This window comes from Paramacrobiotus metropolitanus, unplaced genomic scaffold (assembly GCF_019649055.1).
Source record: "Paramacrobiotus metropolitanus isolate TYO unplaced genomic scaffold, Prichtersi_v1.0 Parri_scaffold0000021, whole genome shotgun sequence".
Classification (NCBI taxonomy): domain Eukaryota; kingdom Metazoa; phylum Tardigrada; class Eutardigrada; order Parachela; family Macrobiotidae; genus Paramacrobiotus; species Paramacrobiotus metropolitanus.
The window spans coordinates 1,408,421-1,433,314 of record NW_026570241.1 but is presented as its reverse complement, the minus strand read 5'-3'; the positions used below and the strand labels follow the sequence as shown (position 1 = coordinate 1,433,314).

General features: G+C 42.7%; 4 protein-coding genes across 5 annotated transcripts; 2 read left to right on the top strand and 2 right to left on the bottom strand.

Moving 5' to 3' along the window:
- Positions 1 to 2,455: 2,455 nt before the first annotated feature.
- Positions 2,456 to 4,767, bottom strand: LOC129586567 (protein trapped in endoderm-1-like). Its single transcript, XM_055479873.1, has 2 exons — positions 2,938 to 4,767; positions 2,456 to 2,775 (listed from the first exon to the last, which is right to left on the bottom strand). The coding sequence occupies exons 1-2, from the start codon at positions 3,805 to 3,807 to the stop codon at positions 2,620 to 2,622; spliced, it is 1,026 nt and encodes a 341-aa protein (XP_055335848.1). The 5' UTR covers positions 3,808 to 4,767; the 3' UTR covers positions 2,456 to 2,619.
- Positions 4,768 to 13,444: 8,677 nt separating this feature from the next.
- LOC129586566 (vascular endothelial growth factor receptor 1-like) lies at positions 13,445 to 17,715 on the top strand. Of its 2 annotated transcripts, none has more exons than XM_055479872.1 (8): positions 13,445 to 13,877; positions 14,086 to 14,348; positions 14,447 to 14,617; positions 14,751 to 15,692; positions 15,853 to 16,065; positions 16,157 to 16,527; positions 16,747 to 16,970; positions 17,173 to 17,715. In XM_055479872.1, exons 1-8 carry the CDS (start codon positions 13,570 to 13,572, stop codon positions 17,360 to 17,362), a joined length of 2,682 nt encoding a protein of 893 aa, XP_055335847.1. In that variant the 5' UTR covers positions 13,445 to 13,569; the 3' UTR covers positions 17,363 to 17,715. The 2 variants fall into 2 exon arrangements, with proteins under 2 accessions (XP_055335847.1, XP_055335846.1); XM_055479871.1 differs by having other exon boundaries at positions 14,685 to 15,692.
- A 129-nt stretch (positions 17,716 to 17,844) lies between these two features.
- LOC129586504 (adenosine receptor A3-like) lies at positions 17,845 to 19,215 on the bottom strand. Its single transcript, XM_055479767.1, has 2 exons — positions 18,352 to 19,215; positions 17,845 to 17,916 (listed from the first exon to the last, which is right to left on the bottom strand). Exons 1-2 carry the CDS (start codon positions 19,213 to 19,215, stop codon positions 17,845 to 17,847), a joined length of 936 nt encoding a protein of 311 aa, XP_055335742.1.
- A 3,682-nt stretch (positions 19,216 to 22,897) lies between these two features.
- Positions 22,898 to 24,082, top strand: LOC129586503 (neuromedin-U receptor 2-like). The gene is made up of 3 exons (XM_055479766.1): positions 22,898 to 22,952; positions 23,116 to 23,867; positions 23,930 to 24,082. The coding sequence occupies exons 1-3, from the start codon at positions 22,898 to 22,900 to the stop codon at positions 24,080 to 24,082; spliced, it is 960 nt and encodes a 319-aa protein (XP_055335741.1).
- The last annotated feature ends 812 nt before the right edge of the window (positions 24,083 to 24,894 follow it).

Below are 24,894 nucleotides of genomic sequence, written 5' to 3'. Positions count from 1 at the left end.
AGATGCCAATGATAACTTCAGTTTTCCAAGTGAAACCACCGGTTGGTAGCGTTTCATTGTACTGGTTGGTGAAATTGGAAAGCTGCCACATTTGTACGATTGAAACGAACCGCTTAGTTATGTCGGATTTGAAACTTTTTAACGAATATACACATTTAATATTTTAGCTGTACATCGCCATCCTCTTAACGCCAGCAAATATCCACAATATCACATGATGAAGTCAGCTGAAAACTTTCGAATTCCCACATACGCGCCTAGCATTCTCCTGAGTCTGGACGAGCATATAGGGACAGCATTTATTAATCACTCAGCATCCGGTCCATATACGCAAAGGACATCTGCATACCACAGTTTTACAGTATCTTATTTCGTCAACGCTTTAGTTTGCTCAAGGATTTACCTATGCGTGACCGATTTCCGGTGGCAGCTGCGTTTTCACAAGTTTTATTTCATTATTGTAAGCTAACAAGTTAGAAATATTATGCATTATTGCAAATATCTGGACATTCTGCAAGTATTGATAAATATATATACTAGTATATTCCTTGTAATCTAGAATAAAAAAAATCGCGAGGTAATTAAGTACAACAGTAAGTACAACAGTCCAGTTAGTTACAATTTACGGTAATGTAATTTAACACATGACTGTGTAATACGCGTGTAATGTAATACATCCCACCAAGAATATTTGCGTACTGTTTTATGCGATGGGCTATGGTTGTCAGGCCTACTAACGGCGATCGCCGATTGAACCAGTAAATGAATGTCATCAAATTTATGCAGCAGGGCATGCATGGCTACGCAGTTACCTAATACTTATAATCGTCCTCATACTCATAATTCAATAAATTCTACTCTTATTCAGCAAGTTATACTCATAATGTATATCATAATCATACTTCACGGTCATTATATTTCTGCTTATAATCATAACTCATACCCGTACCACTACTCATACCAGTGCTTAGTGTTTCGTGACTTTCGCTGACACAAATTCATGCCGAAATAACATGACAGTTACAAGCTGAGCGCGGATAAATATTGGGCAGACCCAGTCTGGATGGCAAGAAGCCGGCTATGGAATCGCGACACAGTCGCAGTCCCAGTGCGGCCAGTGTCAATCAACCGTCGTCCAGTAATTTACCTTTCCTTTAGGAATTGAAAACCGAATCCACATCCTCTTGTGACCAAAAAGGTTTTGGCTGATGTGCCGGAAGTGAATGATATATTAAGCCAACCGTCATCGCCGGCACGGATGCCGGTTGCTTCGCCGTCGCCGGTGATGCCCAGTAGTCCAGCGCGGATGCTCAATGGGCATGCTCCGCGCCGCAGTCCATGAGTTCCAGCCACAAAGCCAAACTCCCTCGCCACCGCCACGGTGGAGGAATAATATGACGAAACTGAACATGAAGGATGCAGAACGGAAAGTATTACGACTTTCGGAGATACCTTTATTCAGTTTATTGGAAGAAACTGCACCAATTTACTGCATTTTACTGCATCAATAACAGCTTTTTTACATGTTTTTCAGATTTTCAGCATTTGCTTTTCTTGTTGTCGAACTGCTGTTAACAGCAGCTCACCGAAATCATCGTTTTACCACGGCCATGAGTTCTAGATATTTAATAACGAATTTAAAAGGTGACATTATAACTTATGTACTTCGTACCATTCTCTCCGTTCACTACCTTTTCGTTTTCCTGCTTTTCATGTTCCCTTATGAACAGAAATGGGAGAAAACGTTGCGACTTTTGAAAATTTACGTTTTAAAATAACAGAATTTTAAATAATAAAGAGATTTTTTTCATTTCGAACGGGTTCGAATGCATAAAGCCCACGTTTAATTTTGAAATAATTTAATTCGAAGAATGAAATCTGAAACGTTTGAAAGTTCAACCCTAGTATGTGGAGCGGTACGGGTATGGGTTATGATTATGAGCAGAAATATGATATGATTATGGTTATGATATACGTTATGAGTATAAGTTACTGAATATGAGTGAGTAGTCAGAGTAGAATTATGAGTATGAGGACGATCATGAGTATTAGGTACTAACTACCTACTACCTAGCCATGCAGCATGGATGTTATCTTTTTCCTTACCAGTAGGCAGTAATTAGAAATGACTCAACAAGGTGAATTTGCAGTTTTGGTCAGCCTATTCAAGTTGGTAACCTATGCTGTCGATCCGGAAAAGAAAAGAAGACCGCTTTTAATGATCGAATGTATTCGATTTCGATAAACAACCGCTCAGATTACCGTGTTTGTTATTGGGTATAGACGGAAACAGGTAACAAGGTAAAATTGTTGCTTTGATTAAAAGTGCTAAACGATACCATTTATCCGGAAGAAAATTCTCATTTGTTTCGTTGATCCAATTTCGTGGACTAAGACAAAGCAGTAAATCAATTACTTGTAGATGTCTAACATGTACATCTCGGTAATTGTTGTAAAACTGTGCGTACTAGGTAGTCAAGACGGAGATATTATCATATTAATACTGAATACAGATGCGCCCTATTGTTATCATATTCATCGGAATGAATTAGGAAAACAATGGAAACGATTTTCCGGCTATACATAACAATAAGTTAAATCAGCACTCGGCTCTGCGCTCTATGCTGTGTTACTGGTACACGCTTGCAATGGGGTAGTATCGAGATGGCTTATTTTCATATTGCAGTTCCTTCCGGCTATGTTGCTGTCAGATAGTCTTTGAAATTCTTGCTTGAGAGCGCTGCGGTAATTGTCGTTGACGGCAAAGAAAAACACCTAAAAGTATCCAACGTCGATTGCTAGAACACGAGACATATTGCTGGATGCAGTGGTATAATTGATATTCTACGATAACCGCATAAGTCTTATTATTAACAAAATATCTGATGCATAAGGCAAATTATTTACGAAATATTAAATGCAGAAGCCTTGACTTACCGGGCTTATAGCATAGCCCAGCAGCTGCGACGTCCGGGAATACTGCAGCAGCGCCAGATTCTGCTTCCAAGCGCCCGTATCAATCTGTGTCATGATCGCCGGCGGTAGAATGCAGGCACAGTACCATAGAAACGAGAAACACAACGCTTTGGTCATTGCCAGTCGCTTCTGGACCGATGCGCACGGTCTCTCCCCACCGTTGGCGCTCGGGGTTTCCCTGAACTTCTTTACTTGAAAAATTAGAAACAGTGAACCATAGCACGTTGTCTGGATAATAATCGGGATGTACGTTCCAAGCAGTCCGACAATCCGAAAGGCCACACCATCTCCACCCACCCACCGACAGGACGTTGCCGACTGCCGGGTGTACTGCAGTCCCGGAATAAACTGCAATGTGGTCAGATTCAAGAAGAAGGACATCGTCCACGCAAAACCCATGGCGACGGCCGATCCTTTCTTGGACGAGACCTTTTTATAGGCATGAGGTAACAAGACAGCAATGAAGCGGTTCAACGCCAGCATCACGCCGGACCAGTGCTCCGTATATAAAATCAGGATTAAGAAGAACCCGATCCACCGGCAGTTGTAATAAAACGGCACCTGGAAATACTGGCAGAACGCCTGGATCGTCGTGATGGGACTCATCAGCAGACAGTAAACCAGCTCGATCACCAGTGAGTGAGCGATTAACAGACCGGATCCGGTTTGGAGTTTATTTAATCGGTACATGACCAGCAGGAGTAGCATGAACAGCGCTGAGCCGCCGAGGCTCAGACCCAGCTGTGCCGTGAACCAGATTGTCAGTTGCACGGTCACGGCTGATGAAGAAGCGTTGGAACGGTGCAAGGTGGTGTTGGACTGGTTCCACATGTTTGCTATCTTTTCTCAGAATGACTCTCCAAAACGTAAATCAACGTGAATTTAAAACGTGTTGCGCGGAGAGGCAGAATCAGGATGATGTAGCTGTTATTAATTGCAAAGATAGAATGCGTTTTCTGGTCGTCGGCTGTATTGACGATGGTCAAGTGCGTCATAAGCGGTTAAAGCAAAGAATTAAATTAGTGGTGATAACTGCACATGACGATAGTGTATCTCATCAAAGAAGCGTGAAGATCACGAGGGTATCAGCGTGTTTGCGCCGCAAGGGTTTCCTTATGAAAGGGAATAAGGGATGCATCGCCAATAAATTATCAACTCCAGCGAGGAAGCCATAGATTATTAATTATCGAGGAAGATCGAATGATACCGCGTCTATTCATTTCCGCGTACTCCTGTGTAGTGCATCCATACTTCCCGCCAGATATAATTACCGGCTGGTTGGCAACGGCCCGGCATGATCATTAACGTCACAGCACCAGGCTACCTTTGACGATTGTGAAAATAGTAATTTCCCCGAGAGCCCTACTACGGCAGCCTACGCAGCAGTAAATTATAACTCCTGGATTCGTAAAGTTCAAGTTGGCAGCAATATCACGCTACCGATTTTGCCGAATCATGCTGGCTATTTCAGTAGTGCGCATGGAAGATATTTTCAGTGCCTACGCTGCGCAGTTAGGCTGTGGAAAACAGGGATACGAAAAACATAAAATAATGAATAAACGTACTTTCATCGCAGTATGATAGAGTAATGCCAGGCACGAAGTCTTTTCAATACTGTGCATTAACTAATTGCCATTAGAACAAGTTAAAAAGAAAAGTCACGCACATGTACCGATATTTAATGCTTATACCGAATACATTCTTCATGCAGCGTTATGGCAGTGTAATTACTAATATGGGAAAAACAGAGAGAAAGATTCGTAACAGATAAATAAGGCATGAGGTAGTAATACGGACATCGCCAGGATAGCAGTTTAATATCCCTTTCAAGATCAATTTGTCCAGAGCTGTGAGGCACGTCCGGTTTCAGCGATCACCGACCACTCACGGCTAAACGATCAATTACCAGTACGGATAATGCAAGGTCGCACGTCAATCACCGTTATCTCAGCATGGAATAACGGGGATAAAATCAGTGCCATTGCATTATCGAGTTTTAGGATGTTGTCTGCATCCGTACGCTCCCGCCTACGGATATGTCCAAAGAGGAATCCAACTGAGAACCGTACACATCCGATGGAATTGTTTTTTCAAGAAGAGACAGACTAAACGTAAAATCAATCACGCACTTAAAATCGTCGTCATACCGGTAACCTCCGGATAAACTGTCGTCGAATGTCCGCCTTAAAACTTGAATGGTGTAAAAAGACACTTGAAACAAGCAGACAATCGGACCACTTCCGGCATCCTCGTAAAGGAAGTCGCGCCTTTGTAAAAACTTAACACTCGTCTAAAGCGAAAGTAAAGTTAAGACGAAGCTGCGGTTGGCCCCGACAGTTAAGTGATGATATTAATTTATTTAAATGAGATATTGCATTTAGCCATCAGTTTTACCACAGTATGATAAACTTATGTGTATTTGCGGATGAAGTAAAGTATGCATGATAACGATTTTCGTATGCTATAAAAGTAACGCTAGCGGCTTTTCAACCGATTGCCAAAGTGTCATTAATTTCCAGCAGAAAAATTGCGTTGTTTATTAAAGTTGTCATTTCCATTTTATCACACATCCGCGTTACGGCTAGTTACTATCCCTTGTTTCAGATAAAAATTGACACGGAAGCACTTTTTCAATCATAACCCTTGTTTTTCCATTATCCCTATCTGAAATACACTATGGAAAATGCACTACTTTGTATTATCTAAAATGCTGTAACGTAGGTTCTTACTAACTGTAACTCAAAGCTGGCTAGATGGTATAAGTCTTTATTGATCTAAGACTGACTAAAACTATCAACGATTTTTTAGTATTGAAAACATAGGACTTATATATGAGAACAGATGGACAAGACAACGTCCAGTTACACAACGTTATTGGCGTATAGTGAATAGAAGTTATGACATTCAAACGGATGCACTTCCGTGTTGCGTAATATGCCTTTGTTGGCCAGTGCGTTATACAGCAACGCACTGTGGCTCGAACGCCAACCGGCACTTATGCATTGTGTAACAACTCTGTTGGCCAGTGAGTTGTGTAACAACTCACTGTTACTGTTATGCCAACGACCAGTACATACGTTGTGCATGTACACATGATAAATCATGTTACACTCCTTCTAAAGAAAAAAATAATTGAAAATTATTTATAAACTGGTCTTGTTTTTCTTTCACGTAAATTGTATCTTGGCTCATTGTTGTCCCTGTGTGGTGTTTTGGTGTTGCTTCCAGTGTCTCTGTTCTCTGTTGTATGTTGTTCTTTTGGAGTCGTTTTAGCGAGTTGGATATTCTCCTCTTCATCTAACTTGTCGTACCACGGTTTCAGTTGGGAAACGTGGACAACGTCCTTCTTGCGTTTTCCGTTTATGTTCTCAATTTCGTAGTTAACGTTGTTCAACTGTCGGATTACGCGATACGGTCCGTGCCAATGTTTAAGCAGTTTGGTGGTAAGCCGAGTGTCGGCTGGGATAATTTTGCCATCTTTGTTAACAAGCCGAGGTACGTTCCAGCGGTACACAAGGTCATTTGGTTCGTACTGCGCAGCTACTCTCCTCTCGTTATACGGTACTTGATTTCTTTCGTTTCCATCAATACATCGTAGTTTGGCTAATTCCTGTGCATCTTTTATATATTCCGTAGTCTCTCACATAATGGTCAAGGTCGTGAAAGGCTTCCGGTTGGTTTAATGCTGTGTCGAGGGCAGATGTTGCTTGGCGTCCATGTAGGAGTTCGTATGGAGAGTATTTTGTAGTGGCGTTGACGGTTGTATTAATGCAGTGTGTTACGAAGGGCAAGTAGTTATCCCATTTGTTGTGGTCGTCGCAGTATTTCGACAGACATTCGGCAATAGTCTTGTTTGCTCGCTCTGTCATTCCATTACTTTGTGGATGATATGAAGTCGTAAACCGTTGTTTGCAGTTTAGAAGCTTCGTCAACTGTGACAAAAGATCATTGCAAAAATGTCTCCCTCGATCGGATACGATGTATTTTGGTACCCCATGACGTAGGATGATTTGCTCCATTATAAATTTAGCGGCGTTCTCTGCTGTGGCATTTCTTACGGCTTTTGTTTCTATCCACTTGGACAGGTGGTCGATTGCAACTATAACGTATTGGTTCCCTTTGAGGATGTTGTATACGGGCCTTGATAGTCTATTCCGATGGTGTGCCAAGGTCCTTCCACGGAAACGGTTGCATCAAACCTGATGGTTTGCCTGGTGGAGGCTTTTTAACATTACAGGAAATACATTGTTTAATATATGCAGATATGGAGTCCGTCATGCCGGGCCAGTAATATTTGTCGTGAAGTTGGTGATACATTTTCTCAGTTCCAAAATGTCCATTTGCGTCGTGTGCATTATGCAAAACTTCTCTCTGCATTGATCTTGGGATGACTAACAGGGTAACCATTTTATCGTTCCGGTATGCTATGCGATACAGTAAGTCAGCTATCAACGTGAATCGTGTACGCCGGTATTTATAGGCTTCGATGTGCGTCGGGCCTTTAAGGATACTGGAAATTCGCCTGCAGAAGTTGTCTGTCTGTTGCTCTTGTTTTAGGTTGGAAGTCGTTATGTGAAATAACGGGTTGGCAAATTTCAGATTTTAGGCGTGTTGGAATTGTCGAAAGGATATCTTGACAGGCAATCGGCGACAACGTTCTCTTTTCCGGCTCTGTATCCGATATTAAAATTATACTGCCGTAACCTTAAAATCCAACGTGCGTGACGTCCTGTAAGATTCTTTGCGTTTATAAGTCCTCGCAGAGCATTGTGGTCCGTTATAACTTCAAAAGTTCTATTTGGATCGCCTATATATGGGCGAAACTTGTCGAGTGCCCACACTACTGCTAATAATTCCTGTTCCGTGGCGCTGTAGTTCCGTTCGGATTTTGATAAAGCTTTACTCGCGTAGGTGATGACCGTTTTCCTTCCGTCGTTTTCGACTTGGTGTAGAACAGCACCGAGTCCAACACCACTGGCGTCCGTCTCCACTATGTGCCGTAAATTCCGGTCGAAATGTGCCAGAATGGGTTTCGTTGTTAATGCTCGCTTCAATGTTTCAAAAGCTTTCTGCTGTGTTTCTGTCCACTGGAAAGGTGTGTCTTTGCAGGTCAGTTGATGTAAGGGTGCCGATATTGTAGCGAGGTTCGGGATAAACTTGCTGTAATATCCGACCATCCCGATAAATCCTCGAAGCTGTTTCCTGGTTGTCGGGGCTTGGTAGTTTTGTATGGCTTCTACTTTTTTGGGATTGGGAAATATGCCGTCTGGATTGACAAGATGTCCCAAAATTCTACTTCACGGTGTCCAAAGTTGCACTTTGATGGTTTAAGTTTTAGTCCTGCTGCCGTTAATCTTTGTAAAACTGTTTCTAAATGCTCAAGGTGTTCCTGAAATGTCCGGCTATGGATGTTTATATCATCCAGGTAAATAACGATGTATTGGCCAATTAATCCGGTAAAAATTTTATTCATCATGCGCTGGAATGTCGCGGGGGCATTGGTAAGGCCAAAAGGCATCACCTCGAATTGGTATTGGTTTGTCGAAGTAAGGAAAGCTGTTTTCACCTTGGATGATTCTTCAATCGGAATTTGCAGGTATCCTTGAACTAGATCTAGACTAGTAAAATATTTACTACCTCTAAGCGATTCTAAGCAGTCATCGATCCTTGGAATTGGGTATTTATCTTTGACAGTAATTTTGTTGAGGTCCCGATAATCCACACATATACGAATTTTATCTTTTGTTGTATTGGAACTAAATTAGCTGCATACTGGGATTGGCAAGGTGATATTATTCCTAGGTGTATCCATTCATCTATTTGCTTATCAATTGCCTCACGTTCCCACTGAGAAAATCGTCTCAGGTGCCTTGATGTTGGTTCGTTATTACCGGTGTCGATGTAACACTTCGCACAATTTGCACGTCCCATTGGTGATTGCTTCGTTGGAAAAATCTCGCGGTATTTAAACAGTAATTTCAGGAGCATTTTCTTCTCTTCACCGGTGAGTTCCGGTCCTAGCTTGACCATATCTTCAATGTCGGCCATTGACAGCTGGTCCTCTATAAATTTTGATGAGTCCCCCAGGAGGTCTTTCGGGCTTAATTGCCCATTTTCTTCTGCGTACGCCTTCTCCTCCTCTTCTCTTTCTTTATCTCTCTCTTCTTCAATCTTTTCTCTTCTCTCTTCTTTCTTCTCTTCTCTCTACTTCTTTCTTCCCCGGAGACTTCTTTGTTAACATCATGCCTTCAGTGATTCCTAGGTTCTTCACTGATGAACAGTGCTGCTCCTCCCTCTCATCGCGCGTTTGATTGGGTGTTCGTACATCTCCAACCCTCCGACCAAATCGGCCAAACTTGGGCAAAGGTTGTGCTGAGGATGTCCGGTTGCGGAGTAGCGTATTCGTGGATGGTACTGGCATGGTGTTCTTTAAATCGGCCATTAGACGTGCCTGGGATTGAAGACTTTATTTTGTTTGAAATCAATCACAAAGGGTGTTGACCGAAGATAGTCGGTCCCAAGCAGCATGGCATATGGGAACCCCTCTAGTATGGCTGCTTTCACCCATACTCTCTCTTTCATCAAATCTATGGGGACTCTGCATGATCCTGAAATGTTGAGTTTATCACCTGATGCGGACGTTGCGATGGTACCGTTCCATGGTTGTTTAGTCAAATTCTTTTTCTCAAAAAATTTCTGATTTATTATTGAAATTCCTGATCCGGTATCTACGATGGCTTCTATTGGCTCATTGTCAACTCGTACTTTGCAGGTTATTGCGCCGGATGTCGAATTTGTACAGACCAGTTGATTGTTTACCGTAGCAAAAGAGCCTTATCTGCCACGGCCTTTAGTTTAACTCAGGTATTTCCAGTGTGTCGTCGTGTTCTTCGTAGCTGAAGTACGACGGTTGCCTGTTGTTATTATTACTGTCGCGGTTAGAATTTCCTCCCCTGGAAAAATTGTTCGGGTTTCTTCTGTAATTCTGGTCCGTATTTCGTCCCTGGCTTCTGCATTCGCGAGCGACATGACCTTTTCTTCCACATTTATTGCATTTTGTCCAACAGTCCTTCTGCATATGACCTTTATTACCACAGCGGTGACATATTGCATCTGAACGAGTGTTGCGTCCGTTAAATCGGCTTTCGTTACGCCGGAAGTTGGGCTGGGATCCTCGTGTTATGTTTTCCACAATGTTGACTACTTGATCCAGGCGTTTAGACAAATCAGTTATTTCGCTGTTCCGTGTTTCCGTAAAGAAAACCTTTGCTTTTGAGTCATCAGCCTCTGATTCCCTTTGGGCCTTTTCCTTGTACTGCTCCTTAGTTGCCTCGGTCTTCAGCTTGTCCAGGAACTGGGCTACGGTTGTCGGTCGATTGGTGACAAAGTTCGATTTCATGCGTGTCGGGAGTTCACGAAATAATTCGTTCGCCTTTTCGTGCTCAGTGGCTGTAGGGTTGATGACATCAAACATTTTCAGGACTTTCGTGACGTATGATGGAGGATCCGACTTCGCTAAGTTCTGGTATTCTTCCTTCTTCAGGTCGTAGTCCAGGTCAGTAGGGCCAAAAATTTTAAGCAGGGCGTTCTTCGCGCTGATCCAGGTTACATGTTTGGTTTGCTCCGATTCCCACCATCTTAAGGCATTGTTGATGAAGCACAAGTTAAGATTCGTCAGTTTTGTCGCTTCCGTCCATCCATAAACTCGGGTAAAACTTTCGTAGCGTTCGGTAAACTCGCGTACATCTTCGTGTGACTCACCGCCAAATTTCGGAAATCTTTAGGAGAAAGTTGCATTCCGGACGTTTGAAGAATGGTAGTAATGGGAGTTGATCCAGTTTGTTGCTGTTGTTGTTGCTGTTGTTGTTGCTGCTGTTGTTGTTGCTGCTGTTGTTGTTGCTGTTGTTGTTGCTGTTGTTGTTGTTTAAGTGAGGTCATTTCTTGAAGAAGTTGGTCGATCTTTCTTCCGTACACATTGTTTGTGTTGATTAATGACTGGAAGGCCCTATCCTTTGTTGCTAGATACAATGCTTTAAGGTCAGCCTTGGACATCTTGAATGGAAAAGTTCCATTTTGGAGTTGGGATAGTGCGTCAGCTTCGTCAGTAACAGTGATCACGTTGTAAAGGTCAATTAGGATTGGGATGTCGTTTAGGCTAAACCGTCTGAGGATGTCGTGTTTTGAAATCAGTGGTTGTAGTCCTGTATGGATTGCTTGCACTTGGGTATCCTCAAATGTGATAGTGGTCATTGTTGCTGGATTTGGCGTTGATGTTGTGGAAAGGTCACTGTCTGTGTCTGTCGCTCTATTGTCAGTATTGCGTGTCTTACCTGCCTGGTTGGCAAGGCGCAGCTCGATGTCGGTTTGCTCAAAATTCTTATCCGGTATGTCGGTGTTACTACGAGTGTTCGGCATCAACTGATAAGAGGTCACAGAGTAATCCGTTCAGTACATATGGTGGACAAATATGGAAAGGTCAGGGTTATAGCAGAAACAGGAATCGGACTGAAATGTCAGATGTAGACAGCTGGATCGGAACCGATAGTTCACTTATGTTGTAAGCTGTATGGAACTATTATGTCAGTTTAGTACATAAAGGTCAAATGTAATCCATTGTAATCCATAAAGATCGGTAGATACAGTGGGATCAGTGTGGAAAGGTCAATGGAGGTTGATAGTAAACACTTTAAAGACCACTGGAGCCACCATTTGTAACGTAGGTTCTTACTAACTGTAACTCAAAGCTGGCTAGATGGTATAAGTCTTTATTGATCTAAGACTGACTAAAACTATCAACGATTTTTAGTATTGAAAACATAGGACTTATATATGAGAACAGATGGACAAGACAACGTCCAGTTACACAACGTTATTGGCGTATAGTGAATAGAAGTTATGACATTCAAACGGATGCACTTCCGTGTTGCGTAATATGCCTTTGTTGGCCAGTGCGTTATACAGCAACGCACTGTGGCTCGAACGCCAACCGGCACTTATGCATTGTGTAACAACTCTGTTGGCCAGTGAGTTGTGTAACAACTCACTGTTACTGTTATGCCAACGACCAGTACATACGTTGTGCATGTACACATGATAAATCATGTTACAATGCAACCTGTAAAATTTTCGCTGTTTCGCTTTTCCACTGCGCTTCCGCCTTTAACATTATCACAAACAACTAAAACTTGTTCTAGAAACTTTGACACAGCCACACAGCCAATAAATAACATTTACTGTGAATACAATAATTTTACGCAGCGTAATCTATTGCATTTGTGATTAATCATCTTTGCGCATTATCCTGGCTTTTTTTGAGTATTTTACGCACAAGATCACAGCGGTGCTAACTGAATGACAGTACGACGTAGGTACAGTATATCCGTATTGAAGCGCGTTGATCGTTTAATGTGCAGTTGACAAGATCAGAAAAATATCAGTAATCAGAAGCGGAATGTGCGTAATATGTCAGTACAAAGTTTCGTGTTACTGACATAGCCATACCTTCGTCGCATACATCGCAAATGCAGTCATTTTTTTGGTAATTGGCCTGATGTAAAATAAATATGCAGCTGGCTCTTACGGCTCTCATTTTGTGGTCGACGTTATGGCTGGTGTTCAGCCAGCCAGTCGAGGATAATTCATTACGAACAACGGAGGAAGATTCTGCTTTTCAAGCGGACCAGGAAGATGGCGTTGTTCTGGAAGATCCGCGCGCAGGACGCACAAATCGCGCATATGAGCGAGCGTCGTACACCATGAAGGGCGGAAATGTCCACTTACTGTGCGAATCCAACAAAGAAGAGGAGTGTTCAGAATGGTGCAAGGAGAAGAACGGCGGAACGGGAATTTGCTTGGGAACGCCGGTCAAATGCCTGTGTATCAGCTACGAGGAATAAGCCCTCTGCAGTTTATTTATGACTATGAATACGGGCAACATCCAAAACTAACTCGTCTGCTGGTTTGTCCTTAATATGACGAGAATATTCTCTAGTTTGTACTGTTTGTATTTTTGTCCGACTTAAGTGATTTTTATACATAACTTTAACCATGTGAGAAATTCGTTATACTACTTCGTTTGTTCTCGATTATGTGTAATTTAATTCGATTGATGTTTACAATATGGGTGGTGATTTTTATGTAGCACAATCTAAAATATAACGTTCTAAACTGTACTTCAAGCATACAAATTAAAAATATGAGGCAAGTAAACGTTAGCGTTAGATGAGAGTTTTAGCTACGACTTCGCGGAAGCTTACCATAATTTCTGGTAATGTCGTGTAAGCAACGCTCCCGGAATTGAATGCTTAAAGCTGTCTTTATCACAGTGAAACGCGTGTATACGGAATGTGTTGATGATTGTTATCATCCCGTTTACGAACATGATCTTTATGCTGATAACACAGCTACAAGCTGAACAATAAATATATACAGTAAATTTAATACTGCGGCAATTTAGGAGAGTGATCGATTCGCCGTATATGTTATTGCAGGAAATGCGGTATATGTAGTTCCTGTTAGTAAGCATTGCCGTGCAAGGCCAGGATTTTTTACTAAGAGTATTTGTTTATTTACTTGGGATGCTACAAACGCGTTATGGCCAGAAACGCAGAATCCAGATTCCATAACTCCAATTTCTGCTGCTTTTTAATGTTTTCCTTGCAATTACCACAGCTATTAACAGCTGACATCACGGACAGTGCACTAATGTCTAGCGCCTTTCCGGCTGGCAGCAGCATTGCACTCGACGATTACTGTAACCGAGAAGGACCCGTGATAACTGCATCAAAATACGGTGGAACATTTCAGTTCTCAAAATATCCATTGAGGAACTGCAACGTTTCTCTAACTGTTGCCGTTGTTCCTGTTAATCACCGAAAATACACGTTGTATGTCAATGTGAGGTTAGTATACATCGGTACATTATAGATACTATCATACTGTACTTACTTACATATATCTATAAACGCACGTCTTCGTATACTCGTATTATACAATACGTACGAAGCATAATTACATCAGGTAATCAGGAGCAATTACCGAAAATTGTACGTAGTTTGCAATTTTTTAGTGATGCTGAAACAGTACTCGAGTAGTGATACTATATTTCAGAGAATTGCATATGCCTCAAACGGACGTCATTTATGTATATCAGCACCAGACAGTGAGCAACTCCACCATGCTTATTTTGTTAAAAGAAATGTGGACTTGGCGAGACAGTAGTACTTCTACAAAATACCAGCTTACAAAAAGTGCTGGGCAGTTTCGTACAGCCGCCTTCTCCCACACCACTGCGTTGTCACTGGAGGTCATCCGAAATGGGATTCCGGTGGAGGAAGACCATCGCGTTGTTTTTGAATATACTCTCACAGTCGGTAAATTTACTGATACGACTGCCTTACTGTATTTCGTCTCATGTCAGAGTCGTGCGAATTACAATTTATGAACGTATGGACATCGTTTGCTATGGTAGATACGCTGTGGGCCAGTGAGTCTCAACAATGGGTATATTGTCCAGCACTAAAAGGATACGTGTATGGCGAATTGGCTTGCAAGAACAAGGACCATCTGACATGTCCCACTGCATTCAAAAACAGTGTTCGGATACACAATCCAGCGATACCTGTTGAAAGTCCTTGCAAAAGTACGACAAAGTAAATCGTTCACCGGAAAACGTTTGACGTATAGTAACTTTACGCATCTGTTTCTAGGCAGGGTAGACATGTATTATGATTCTTCGCCGGCTATTCGTGATACTTTTACTAAAACCATTGCAGTTGTCCACAAGGCGGAAAAGTATCGTGAAGATTTCGAGAGCCCGTCTCTAAGCGGCTGGAGAACCCGCACTGCCACAAAATCGCTCGGTATGAACCGCACTATGCGTTTACGCCCTGAGAATGTGCAGGTCGCCGATGGTTTACTACAAATCCGTGCGGAAGTCAGATCCGATAGCTCTTCCCGTCCTTCCTACTACGCTGGCCAAATCAGTAGTGGATCTGTCTTCAGCTTTACTTACGGGGAAGTCGTGATACGCGCCAAGCTGCCGGTGGGTAATCTCCGCTTCTTGTCGGTTGCATCCTACTTTCGTCTGGTTGATCATCGATGCGCCTTTGATGAATCGCCAGTGTGTAAGGAGCAAGCGATCTACATTGCTGATTTAATAACGGCTGATTCAAACCGCGTGGAGATCGGAGTCAGCTACGGTCCGCCGTCGTTGGGCGATGTCGCCGACTTTGTATATGCCGCCGACAGCTGTTTAGCCGACGGGCAGTTCCACCTGTTTAGAATGCAGTGGCGGAAAGACCGCATTACATGGTTCGTCGATGATGTAGAAATCAAAGCGCTGACAGATGTGGAAAAAATTCCGACAACTCGAATGCAGATATTGATCGAACTAGCGGCGTTCCCGGGATTCCGTCCGGCCAACATGACAACAGAGTTGTTGATTGACTACATCATCGTGCGAGAAGATTTGCCTGAGGGAGCAGATCTGCAGCTGAAAATCTGGGCTTCTGTTGGCACGCTCCTATCGGCTGTACTGCTGTTATTAGGTTTGCTTTGTTATTGGCACAGGCGGATGAAACGTCGGGAAGCTGCCAGTACGTCTGTGGCTGATGTAAGAGCTGCGACAAACAAGCACATCACTGAAATGTACCGTGCATGGACAATGCCGGCGACGGTCGCTCGACTAAAAATTCCAAGACGGGCTTTGAAAATAGGTAGAAATTTGTGTAACAACGGCTTGTTGATTCTGTTCTTAAGCCTTTGAACAATGAAGAAACGGGTATAAATTTCCTGTTTTTATAATCGTGGTTTTTTATAATCGTGGTTTTTTATAATCGTGGTTTTTTATAATCGATGTGCATGGTTTCGCCGTAGAGAGAAAACTCGATGAAGGCGAGTTTGGAATTGTCTGGAAGGGACGAGCAATGAAGCTGCGGCAATGCGCTGCACCCAGGACGGTGGCCGTCAAATGCGTCAAAAATTTTGCCGATGCTAATCAACATAAGCTGCTTATGGAGGAAGCTGCCATACACGGTTCCGTTGGGCGACATCTGAACATTGTCAATCTTCTGGGAATAGTTTTAGCTGGTACGTTACTAACGTTAGAAATAAAATTTCTGTAAAACGCAGCAATGATATTAGGTTAGCAAAGGTTAACTTCTTGTGTCTGCTTCTAAAGAGCAACTGCATCTTCTGTTGGAATACTCACCATTCGGCAGTTTGCTCAAGTATCTTCGTGATCAGGGCAAGCTTTCCCGGAAATCCGAGGGCAGTGAATTGCGCTATGTCAACGCTGCCGTGTGTGACCCAACAACCGACACAGTTGGCTGTGATCTCCCTACGCCTGCAGAATATTCTCTACTTAACCGCGAATTCATCAACTTCACATACCAAATTAGCCGCGGGATGGAGTATCTGGCCCTTCACAGTGTTATTCACAGAGATCTGGCTGCTCGAAATATTCTGGTTTACGACAACAAGATTCTGAGAATCTGTGATTTCGGATTGGCCAAACAGAAGTCGGAATATTATAGAATGGCTGACGCTCAGGTACTAGTAGCCCAAAATTCCTGGATGTCGTCCCGTGTCTTTGCACGCGTATCACGGTTGCAATGTAGAGAGTTGTCCAAGTTTTAAAAGTTTCATGTGAATTTTTTAAAGCGAAAAACTCAGCTCGTACGCTTGAATGCTTATACTCGTACCTTCCCTGCTTTCTGAGAAGTGCTGCACTAAGCGCGAACAACGTTAAACTTCACTCGTTAATTCCAGAATGCCAAAATTCCAGCCAGATGGATGGCACCGGAGAGTTTACAAGACAGGATCTTCACAGAGAAAACTGATGTGTGGTCATTTGGAATCGTCATATGGGAAATGTTTTCGTTCGGCAAGGTTCCTTATCACGACACTTTCCGTCAAATTGCGCTCCAAGAGTTCACGTCAGCACTGCATGAAGGCCTGAGACCTGTAGCGCCACCAAACTGTCCGGAAGAGGTGTAAGTACTAAGTACTGCCCAAAAATATCTGTATTGTAATTACACAGTAACGAATTTGTGGCTGTTCCGGATGTTGTATTGCATCTCGGTAGACTTGTAGAGAAGAATCTAAGAAACTAAGTCTAACAAGTACGTAAGAATTTGTGCCTGATGTCGTAACCTTGAACGCACAGCATTTTGAAACCATCCTGAATTTTGGTAGGTGCAAAATTATGGAACAGTGCTGGAGATATGACGCTGCGCAGAGGCCAAGTTTTACCTCGTTGGTTCAGACTATTGAAACGCTTGTTGACCGCGACGCTCAAAACCATTACGTGCAATTAAACCAACCATACGTGATTTTTAATCAAAACAACTGTGCAGCGCCTAATCTACTGGAAACGGACAGATGATCTTTAGCTTACCGCAATAACATTTTTTTGAAAACCTTTGTACTAGTATTTTCCATTTTTTTCTTACAACATTTTATAGGGTTTGCCGGTCAAGGGATAATTAAATCTGTTGCACTGCACTTTAAGTGTGGATCATATTGCTAAGCTTGGAGGAAAAATATAATTGCCGGACATTATTTTGCGCTTTGTGACTCCGTTCGTTGCTGTTTCCGGTAGTTGCCTTAAGCTTATTTCCTCTATCTAATGAATGCCGACTAATAAGTTTTTATTTCAACAGATTACCGATATTTTGCCCGAAATATAGTTGGTAACTGTAAATTAAGCAAAAGAATGGCGTGCAGAATTTAGTTAATGTCTATTAAATTTGGTCAGGGAGATTTTTGGCACTGTAGTACTACGGTACAAGAAAGCCAGCATAACTCGGGCGCAGGTATTAAAGTTAACGTACACACAAGTTAGCTACGGACGCGTATCTGTAGATCTTATTTATCTCCGATATTTAACAGTCGTTTCACGGCCATCCTGTACTCCGGTCGCAGCACTAAGAAAAACACCTGAAGACAGAAAAAGTTAATCTAATAAACTTTAACCTTAAGAAAATCAGTATTAAGTTATGAACATAATTTTATGTACATTTACAAGACGATTTCCCGACGGTGATAAAAACCAGATCAGCCTGCTCTGGTATCTTTAGAATACTCATTTAGCGCTTTCAGTAATCAAACTAACCATACCACAGAATTAAAACCTAGAGATCCTGGATGATTTTCGAATATGATCACTGATTTTTGAAGGATTCTAACGGTACGAAGAGCAGCTGTACGATACAAAGAACGGATATACTATACGAAGAGCAGGCCTGATCCTATCATGGTCCGAATATCGCCTTGTTGCATACCTACTATTAGTTTTACGTGTACCTAATACATATTACTTTTTGTTCAACACCGCAATGGGAACGGTTGACTACAGTGCACGTATATACCTACCGGACTGGCCGCGTAGCCGAGAATTTGCGTGGTTCTCGTATACAGCAGTAACCTTATATCTCTCCTCCACCAAGCACCATAAAACATTGTCAAAATGACCGTTGGCAGAGTGCACAAACAGTACCACAACAACGATAAAACCAACACTTTCGCAATCGACAACCTCCTCTTCAGGAGATTTTTGTGGCTCTCACTCCTCCCTTCGTTAAACCGGCGACCCAGTCGAAACATCAAGAATAAACTGCTGTACATAATCGTCAGCAACACCAGCGGTACGTACGTTCCCAGTGTACCCAAGATGGCAAAGGTCACCCCTTCATTCCTCACCACTCCACAACTGCCGGATGGCAATAATGCGTGCTTCAATCCCGGTAACAGATCCAGTGTGGGAACGGCACAAACCATCGTCATACTCCAGATCATCATCACAACGCAAGCAGTGAAACGCGGTGATGTAAAGCGCTTGTACCAGTACGGTAGTAAAATAGCGATCAGCCGGTTAGCGGCCAGTGCCACGGCCGTCCAGTTGGCTGTATACACGATCAGGAGCATTAAAAAGCTGGTGAAGGTGCAATCGTACGGGAAGACGAAATCTATCTGCTTAAGGTAGATGGGGATATTGGTGATGGGCGTGATAACCAGGCAGAATGTCAGATCCACAAGCAGAGCATGCGCGATGAGATAGCCAGAGCCGGTTTTCAGTTTGTGCAAACGGGACATCAGCATCAAGAGGAGCACGATGAGAAGAGCTCCCAGTAGGCTCAGAAAAAACTGTATTCCAATCCAGATTGTTACTTCCGTTTTGGAAATTGTTCCAACGGTAGGAAACGAGAAATTCCCGGTTGTATTGTTAGTAAAAACCATTTGATTATTTTAATAATATCAAGCGAATTAAAAATTCCAAAGTGATAATTCAAAAATCTATAAGCGGGAAAGATGGATGTGGTCGATCCGAAGCATTTAACTAAGGGTAGAAAGCCGAGAGAAACCACGAAAGTTTATTACAAGTGCACTAACGTTATTTTTGTGGTTAGCAGGAACGTTTGGATGCTGCATTAAACAATGGTAATGGTAGCTCATGACAGTTGCAAAGAAAGCAGTGGACAATCTAGAGCTGACTGCGCCAAAGTTCAGAACCAAAGAAGGAGTGACATTACATTACCATAGCGCAAGGCCTGGGCGCCATGATTATCCGTCTCATTAGGAGACAAGAAGCCAGAACAGTACTGCGCCCAGAAAACGCTATTTGCAATACGATCCTGCCAAATAACCATGTTCAGGGAAGCCTAGTGTCTCGTCTATTTTTCTCGTTAGCGGAAAGATCCTTTTGATTCATTAATTATACATAGCTCCTATACGCCTGGGGCAACAGTAAGCAGTAAACAGATCCAGTTACCGACCCAAATCATTAATTTCGGACAATAAATTTTTGGAACTTAGATAATGCCGCGTTCTCTACTGCTTGCTGATCCGATAAATTAGATACCTATCTTTTGACTTTTACATATAAGCTGTAATAATATGCAGATAGCTAAATATCGGATTTTTAATTCCGTAACGGTAATATCCATTGTTGGGTGATCACTGCCGTGCGAAATCTGATCACAAAGGTGTACCGATCGGCTTAGTTAAATTGCAGTTAACACTTCCTTACAGATTGAGTATTACGTACAAACATGCATACAGTAAAAATTGCTCCCAGGAAGCCATTATGCAATCGCTTCCGAAGAGGAACTTTAACTTGCATTAAATGTTGCGGTGAACTGCTTTCCACTTTCCAGTTTTTACAGAGTCATGCCATGAGTGCAGCAGAACAGACAAATATCAAGTCATAAAATACGAGATTTTATAGATATTACTGATAGTGACGTCCACAAAAGCTGATAAACCGTTTGGAATGAGGAGTGTGCTGCAACACATCTTTCCTACAGGCGCACAGTTGTATTACCGCATGGTAATTAGATATGGAACACAAACAATATTTTAATGATTGACACACTTGTCACCATGTTTGTGCAAACATCGTCTTGTCCTTTTGGGAATTTTATTCCAGATAGCAGAATTCCATCAGCTGCTATGTATGCACTATGCACCAGGCGCGCCCTTCAGATCCGGAAACCATTTGATTGGAGTGGATGCAGTCCAAAGTAGCTTCATATTGTATTTGCATGTGGAATTTGGATCGTTCTAATGGTAAGTCAGTCGGTATCCTTACGACAAATTTGTATTCTGATATACATATCACTGATTAAAAATGTATAAAAATTATTCAATATCAACCGTTTCGCCCGAAGCGCACAACGTCAACAGCAGCCAGCTATATTCGGATCTTTCGGACAGTAGCGAACGGACAAAACCATTCGTATGGATATGGCCAATTTTATTCATCCTAATTCTTTTATCGAACGGCTGCTTATTACTTCTACTGTTGATAAAACGTTACCTCATCACATCATTCACGATATATCTACTCTCCATACTTATCTCCAATATTCTCTGCTGGTGCGTGTGTATGCTGCCGTTAGAGATGGTCTCCTTCTTGTCAACAACATGGTGGATGGGCGAATTCGCTTGCGACCTTTACCTTTACGGAAACTGGCTGGTTCCAGGTGTCCTCGCTTTGTCGCACGCCCTTATGTCGTTAACCCGCATTTGGGCGGTATTTGGGCCGATTTCTTATCGCGCTGTTCATACTCCCCGGTTGGCGGTTATTTTTTGCGCAATTCTCTGGATTGCAGTGCATCTGTTCTGCCTGCCGATGATAATTCGGGACCGCGTTTCTTACCCACTACCCTTGACCAACGGATGCCGGTTGAATATCGACGCACCCGGCGAATGGAGCGAAGTCTATCTGACATTGGTCTTCTACGCTGCTGACGTCATTATCTTGTTATCGTTTCCTTTTATCGGCTATAAAAATGTGCGGAATAATCAACATCATGCGAAACTGGTGGCGCCAGATGGATTGAAGGGTCCCGTGTATTACAAGTCGAAATCGTTTGTGGCGCTGACAGCGATGACGGTGAGTATCGCTTTGATTTGGACACCGAATCACGTGGTGAGTATTATCAGCAAGTACTACAACGTCATCGTCCCCGATATTGTCTGGCAGTTACTGTGGATTTTGTATCCGGTGCAAGCCGTGGTGGACCCGCTGTTGTTTGCCTTGTGTCTGGCTGATGTGCGTAGTGAAATTAAACGACTGGCCGCGAAACTGAAAAACAAGATGTATACTTTGGTGAATCGTGCAGCAAGGATGGGGAGGGAAAAGAGGATGAGTGCAGCCGGACATATTCCCCTGGAATCCTTAGAGATATAACGATACTTTAACTTCCATGGAACAGCCGCAGCGCAACCGGTTTTAGGAATGCTATCGATGATGTCCTTATGCCTTCCCATTTGAGAAATTCTCAACTCCTTTGCCAATGTCCACTTTCGATGGTACATAGTTTTGAGCGGTAGTACTGTAACCTATGGTCCTACTCTGTATGTTTAAGCGCTGACCACCGATGCGGATACTTGTAGTAAAAAAGCGAATGGTAACGAAATACATACGGTACATAGTAATTAGTAATTAAGTGGCAGCTACATGTGAATTTTGTTACGATGGGTTGGTTCATCGCTAATTTAACGGTGTTGTAATTTTAATCGAATCTAAAAATTACATGGGCGGATCAGTTTTGCCGGTTTTGGGTCAAAGGTTTCTTAGATTTTGTGCTTTTCGAGCGTAGCAAACAACGAAGATTTAATCGTGAATACCTATTACCTAAAATGCACCGCTAAAATGTACTAAAATTAATACATATATTACCATGACAGACTCACCATCGAAAATATAAGCAGGCAACTTTGTTTTGAACAGTCATATTCTTTGGACCTCCTTGGTTCCGGCAGCTTTTGTCTCTCTAAGTGGATATGTGGATAAACAAACATAAAGGGCAACGGTTTCCTCGAAGATGTGCAACACTTATCGAGCAAGCGCGACAAAGCATCTGTGCGCATTGGACAATATTTACCACACTAATTAATAATAATTAAATTAATTCACTGACCTGCTGACGTCCTTCAACTGGGTAATTTCCGCGCTTCCGTCGTACTTTAAAAGACTAATGCCTGGGGACTGAATATGAAAATTACTTGATCATGTGCGGGCATGCGATCTCGCTACATGTATCATTCTACAGAAACTAGCGGACTGCAGTTAGAAAAGGCCGAGTTTGTAACACGATATCGCTAATTCGAATTGATAACACAATTAGTACTCTGTATTATGACCTTTTTCTCACATGACTGGTGATCGAAGCCCAACGATAAAATCCTGGCATTGCTCTACGCTGCTATAAGCTTTTGTCAAGCGGTATCATTCTATACGAAAACGTTTTGTATGCATTTTGCCGAGTCATTAATTGCAAAATAATAGCGTGCGAGCGATTTCTTTGTGCAGTAGCTTTGCTATTGAAACTATTTAAGTGGGGCACACGTTATCTTGTCTTCGTTTTACAGAACAGTTGTAAGGTCTTGGTTCGCGCACTTAAACTCGACCAAAATGGTTAAAGTGCTGTTTTACGGAAAACTGGCGCAGCCTGTTGAAGAATTCGATTGTACGGCGTTTACGTTACTGATAGTACATTGCTAAACCATACACTAAAGGCATCGTGCGAAAAATGGAAAACACAACGAATTACTCCATGCTGAAAAGCAACGCCCCTTCCGCTGCGGAACTAAACATTTGGATCGCAGCATTGTTCGGTTTCGGTTTTATAGGTGCTGCCTTGATTGTCCTTCTTCTGATGGTCATGTCGCGACTGCACAAACTAAAAACCGGTTCGGGACTGTTAGTCACGCACGCATTATTAACCGACCTGAGCTTTTGCCTCGTTCTTAATCCCGTCATTAACATCCCGATTTATTTGACGCAAATGCGCATACCGATGACGTACCATTGCATTCTACCAGATTTCCTGCTCCCGTTTCATATCTACCTGGGAAACTGGACGGCCGTGGCGCTGGCCGTTAATCGGGTCATCGCCATTGTTTTCCCGCATCTGTATCCACACGTTTCATCGCAGCGCTTTTCCGTCGGCGTATTGCTTGTGGTGTGGAGTATTGCTATGAGCTGCACCGTTCCGATTTTCGCCGTTCCCGGGATGCTGCACGGACAACTGCCGTCCGGTGCCTGTGGACTGTTGCGTCTGCAAGGCGTGACCTTTACGGTGGTGGGAGCCATTGGCAGCTACCTGCCCATTATTTTATTGGGCATCATCTACATCGGGCTTTTTATCTATGCACGTGTGACAAAGACCCATTATCGTCGTAATTCCGCGGATCGACAGCGCACTATCTGGCAAAAGCGGCTAGCCATTGCTAAAGCCCTCTTTTTGTGTTTCGCGTGGTATACGGTGTGCACACTGCCGCCCTCCGTGTTGGCCATATTTTACGGGTTTTGGTGGAATAAGGAAGTCCGACTGCTGCTGTTTACGCGGGGAGCGCAAATCATCGGTTACTCTGCAAGTCCAGTAAGAGTACTCTTTTTATTTAGCTAAAGGATTATGTCCAAAACTTTATTTCCTGGTTTCAGGTTTTTTTCTTCGCCATGAATGCAGATTATCGGGCGGCGCTGAAGAACTATTTATGTATTCATAAACCGCATGGAGGAAAAGTCCGAGCAGTCAACAGCAGCACAAAGGCTCACCAAAGTTTCAAGCCCTACTCCCTGGGAGGCGTAATATAAAATATCACTTTTTTGTTAATAACAAAATAGTGAACTTCTTCCCTGTTGGGGGACATGTGTCTTTGTCAAGAACTGTTACATACATTAATGGTCATTCTTCGGAATTTTTTCAGCATTCCGATTACGAAGTATTGGTTTCGGTATTTACAGGACATAAACAGAACTGTTTTGGTGTATTAATATTGCCGGTGATCTTGGGACTTACGACGCATGTGATGTTTGACTTTGATCAAGATCAAAATCAAAATAGACACTAATTATTCGTGTTGACATTTTATTATCGGTCAACATTTGCGTCAGTACGCGGACATTACACTGGCAAGATGCCGACTCACTCCACTAAGCAGCTACAAGAAAGATCCTGTAATACAATGCCGGAAGTTGTTTCCGGAATAATTTGGTTTGCTGTACACGCTGCATGAGGAAACATATGGTACACGCACATACTGCAACATCCGCCGACACCAGACCGGTCACGTGACATCAGTGGACGTGAAATATTTCTACAAGTACGAGGAGCTCTTTCTAGACACATTTGCATCAGATACACATGGTCACTCGGATGCCGATCATCTTGCATGCAGCGAACACCATCCCCATCCCGAACTTTTTAGACTCGAATAACTGACTATGGTCGATGCAAGGCAAACTATCAATATTTCATCGTGTTCCTCGTGTTTCTCGTGTTCCTCATCGTGCCCTTCAGTTCATAATTATTGAAAAAACCTTTTTAATTCGTGGGCGTTGCGAGCTGTCAGCGTCTGTCGACGTCTGCGTCATGCAAAGTATTTACCCGTATATCCTAAAACATT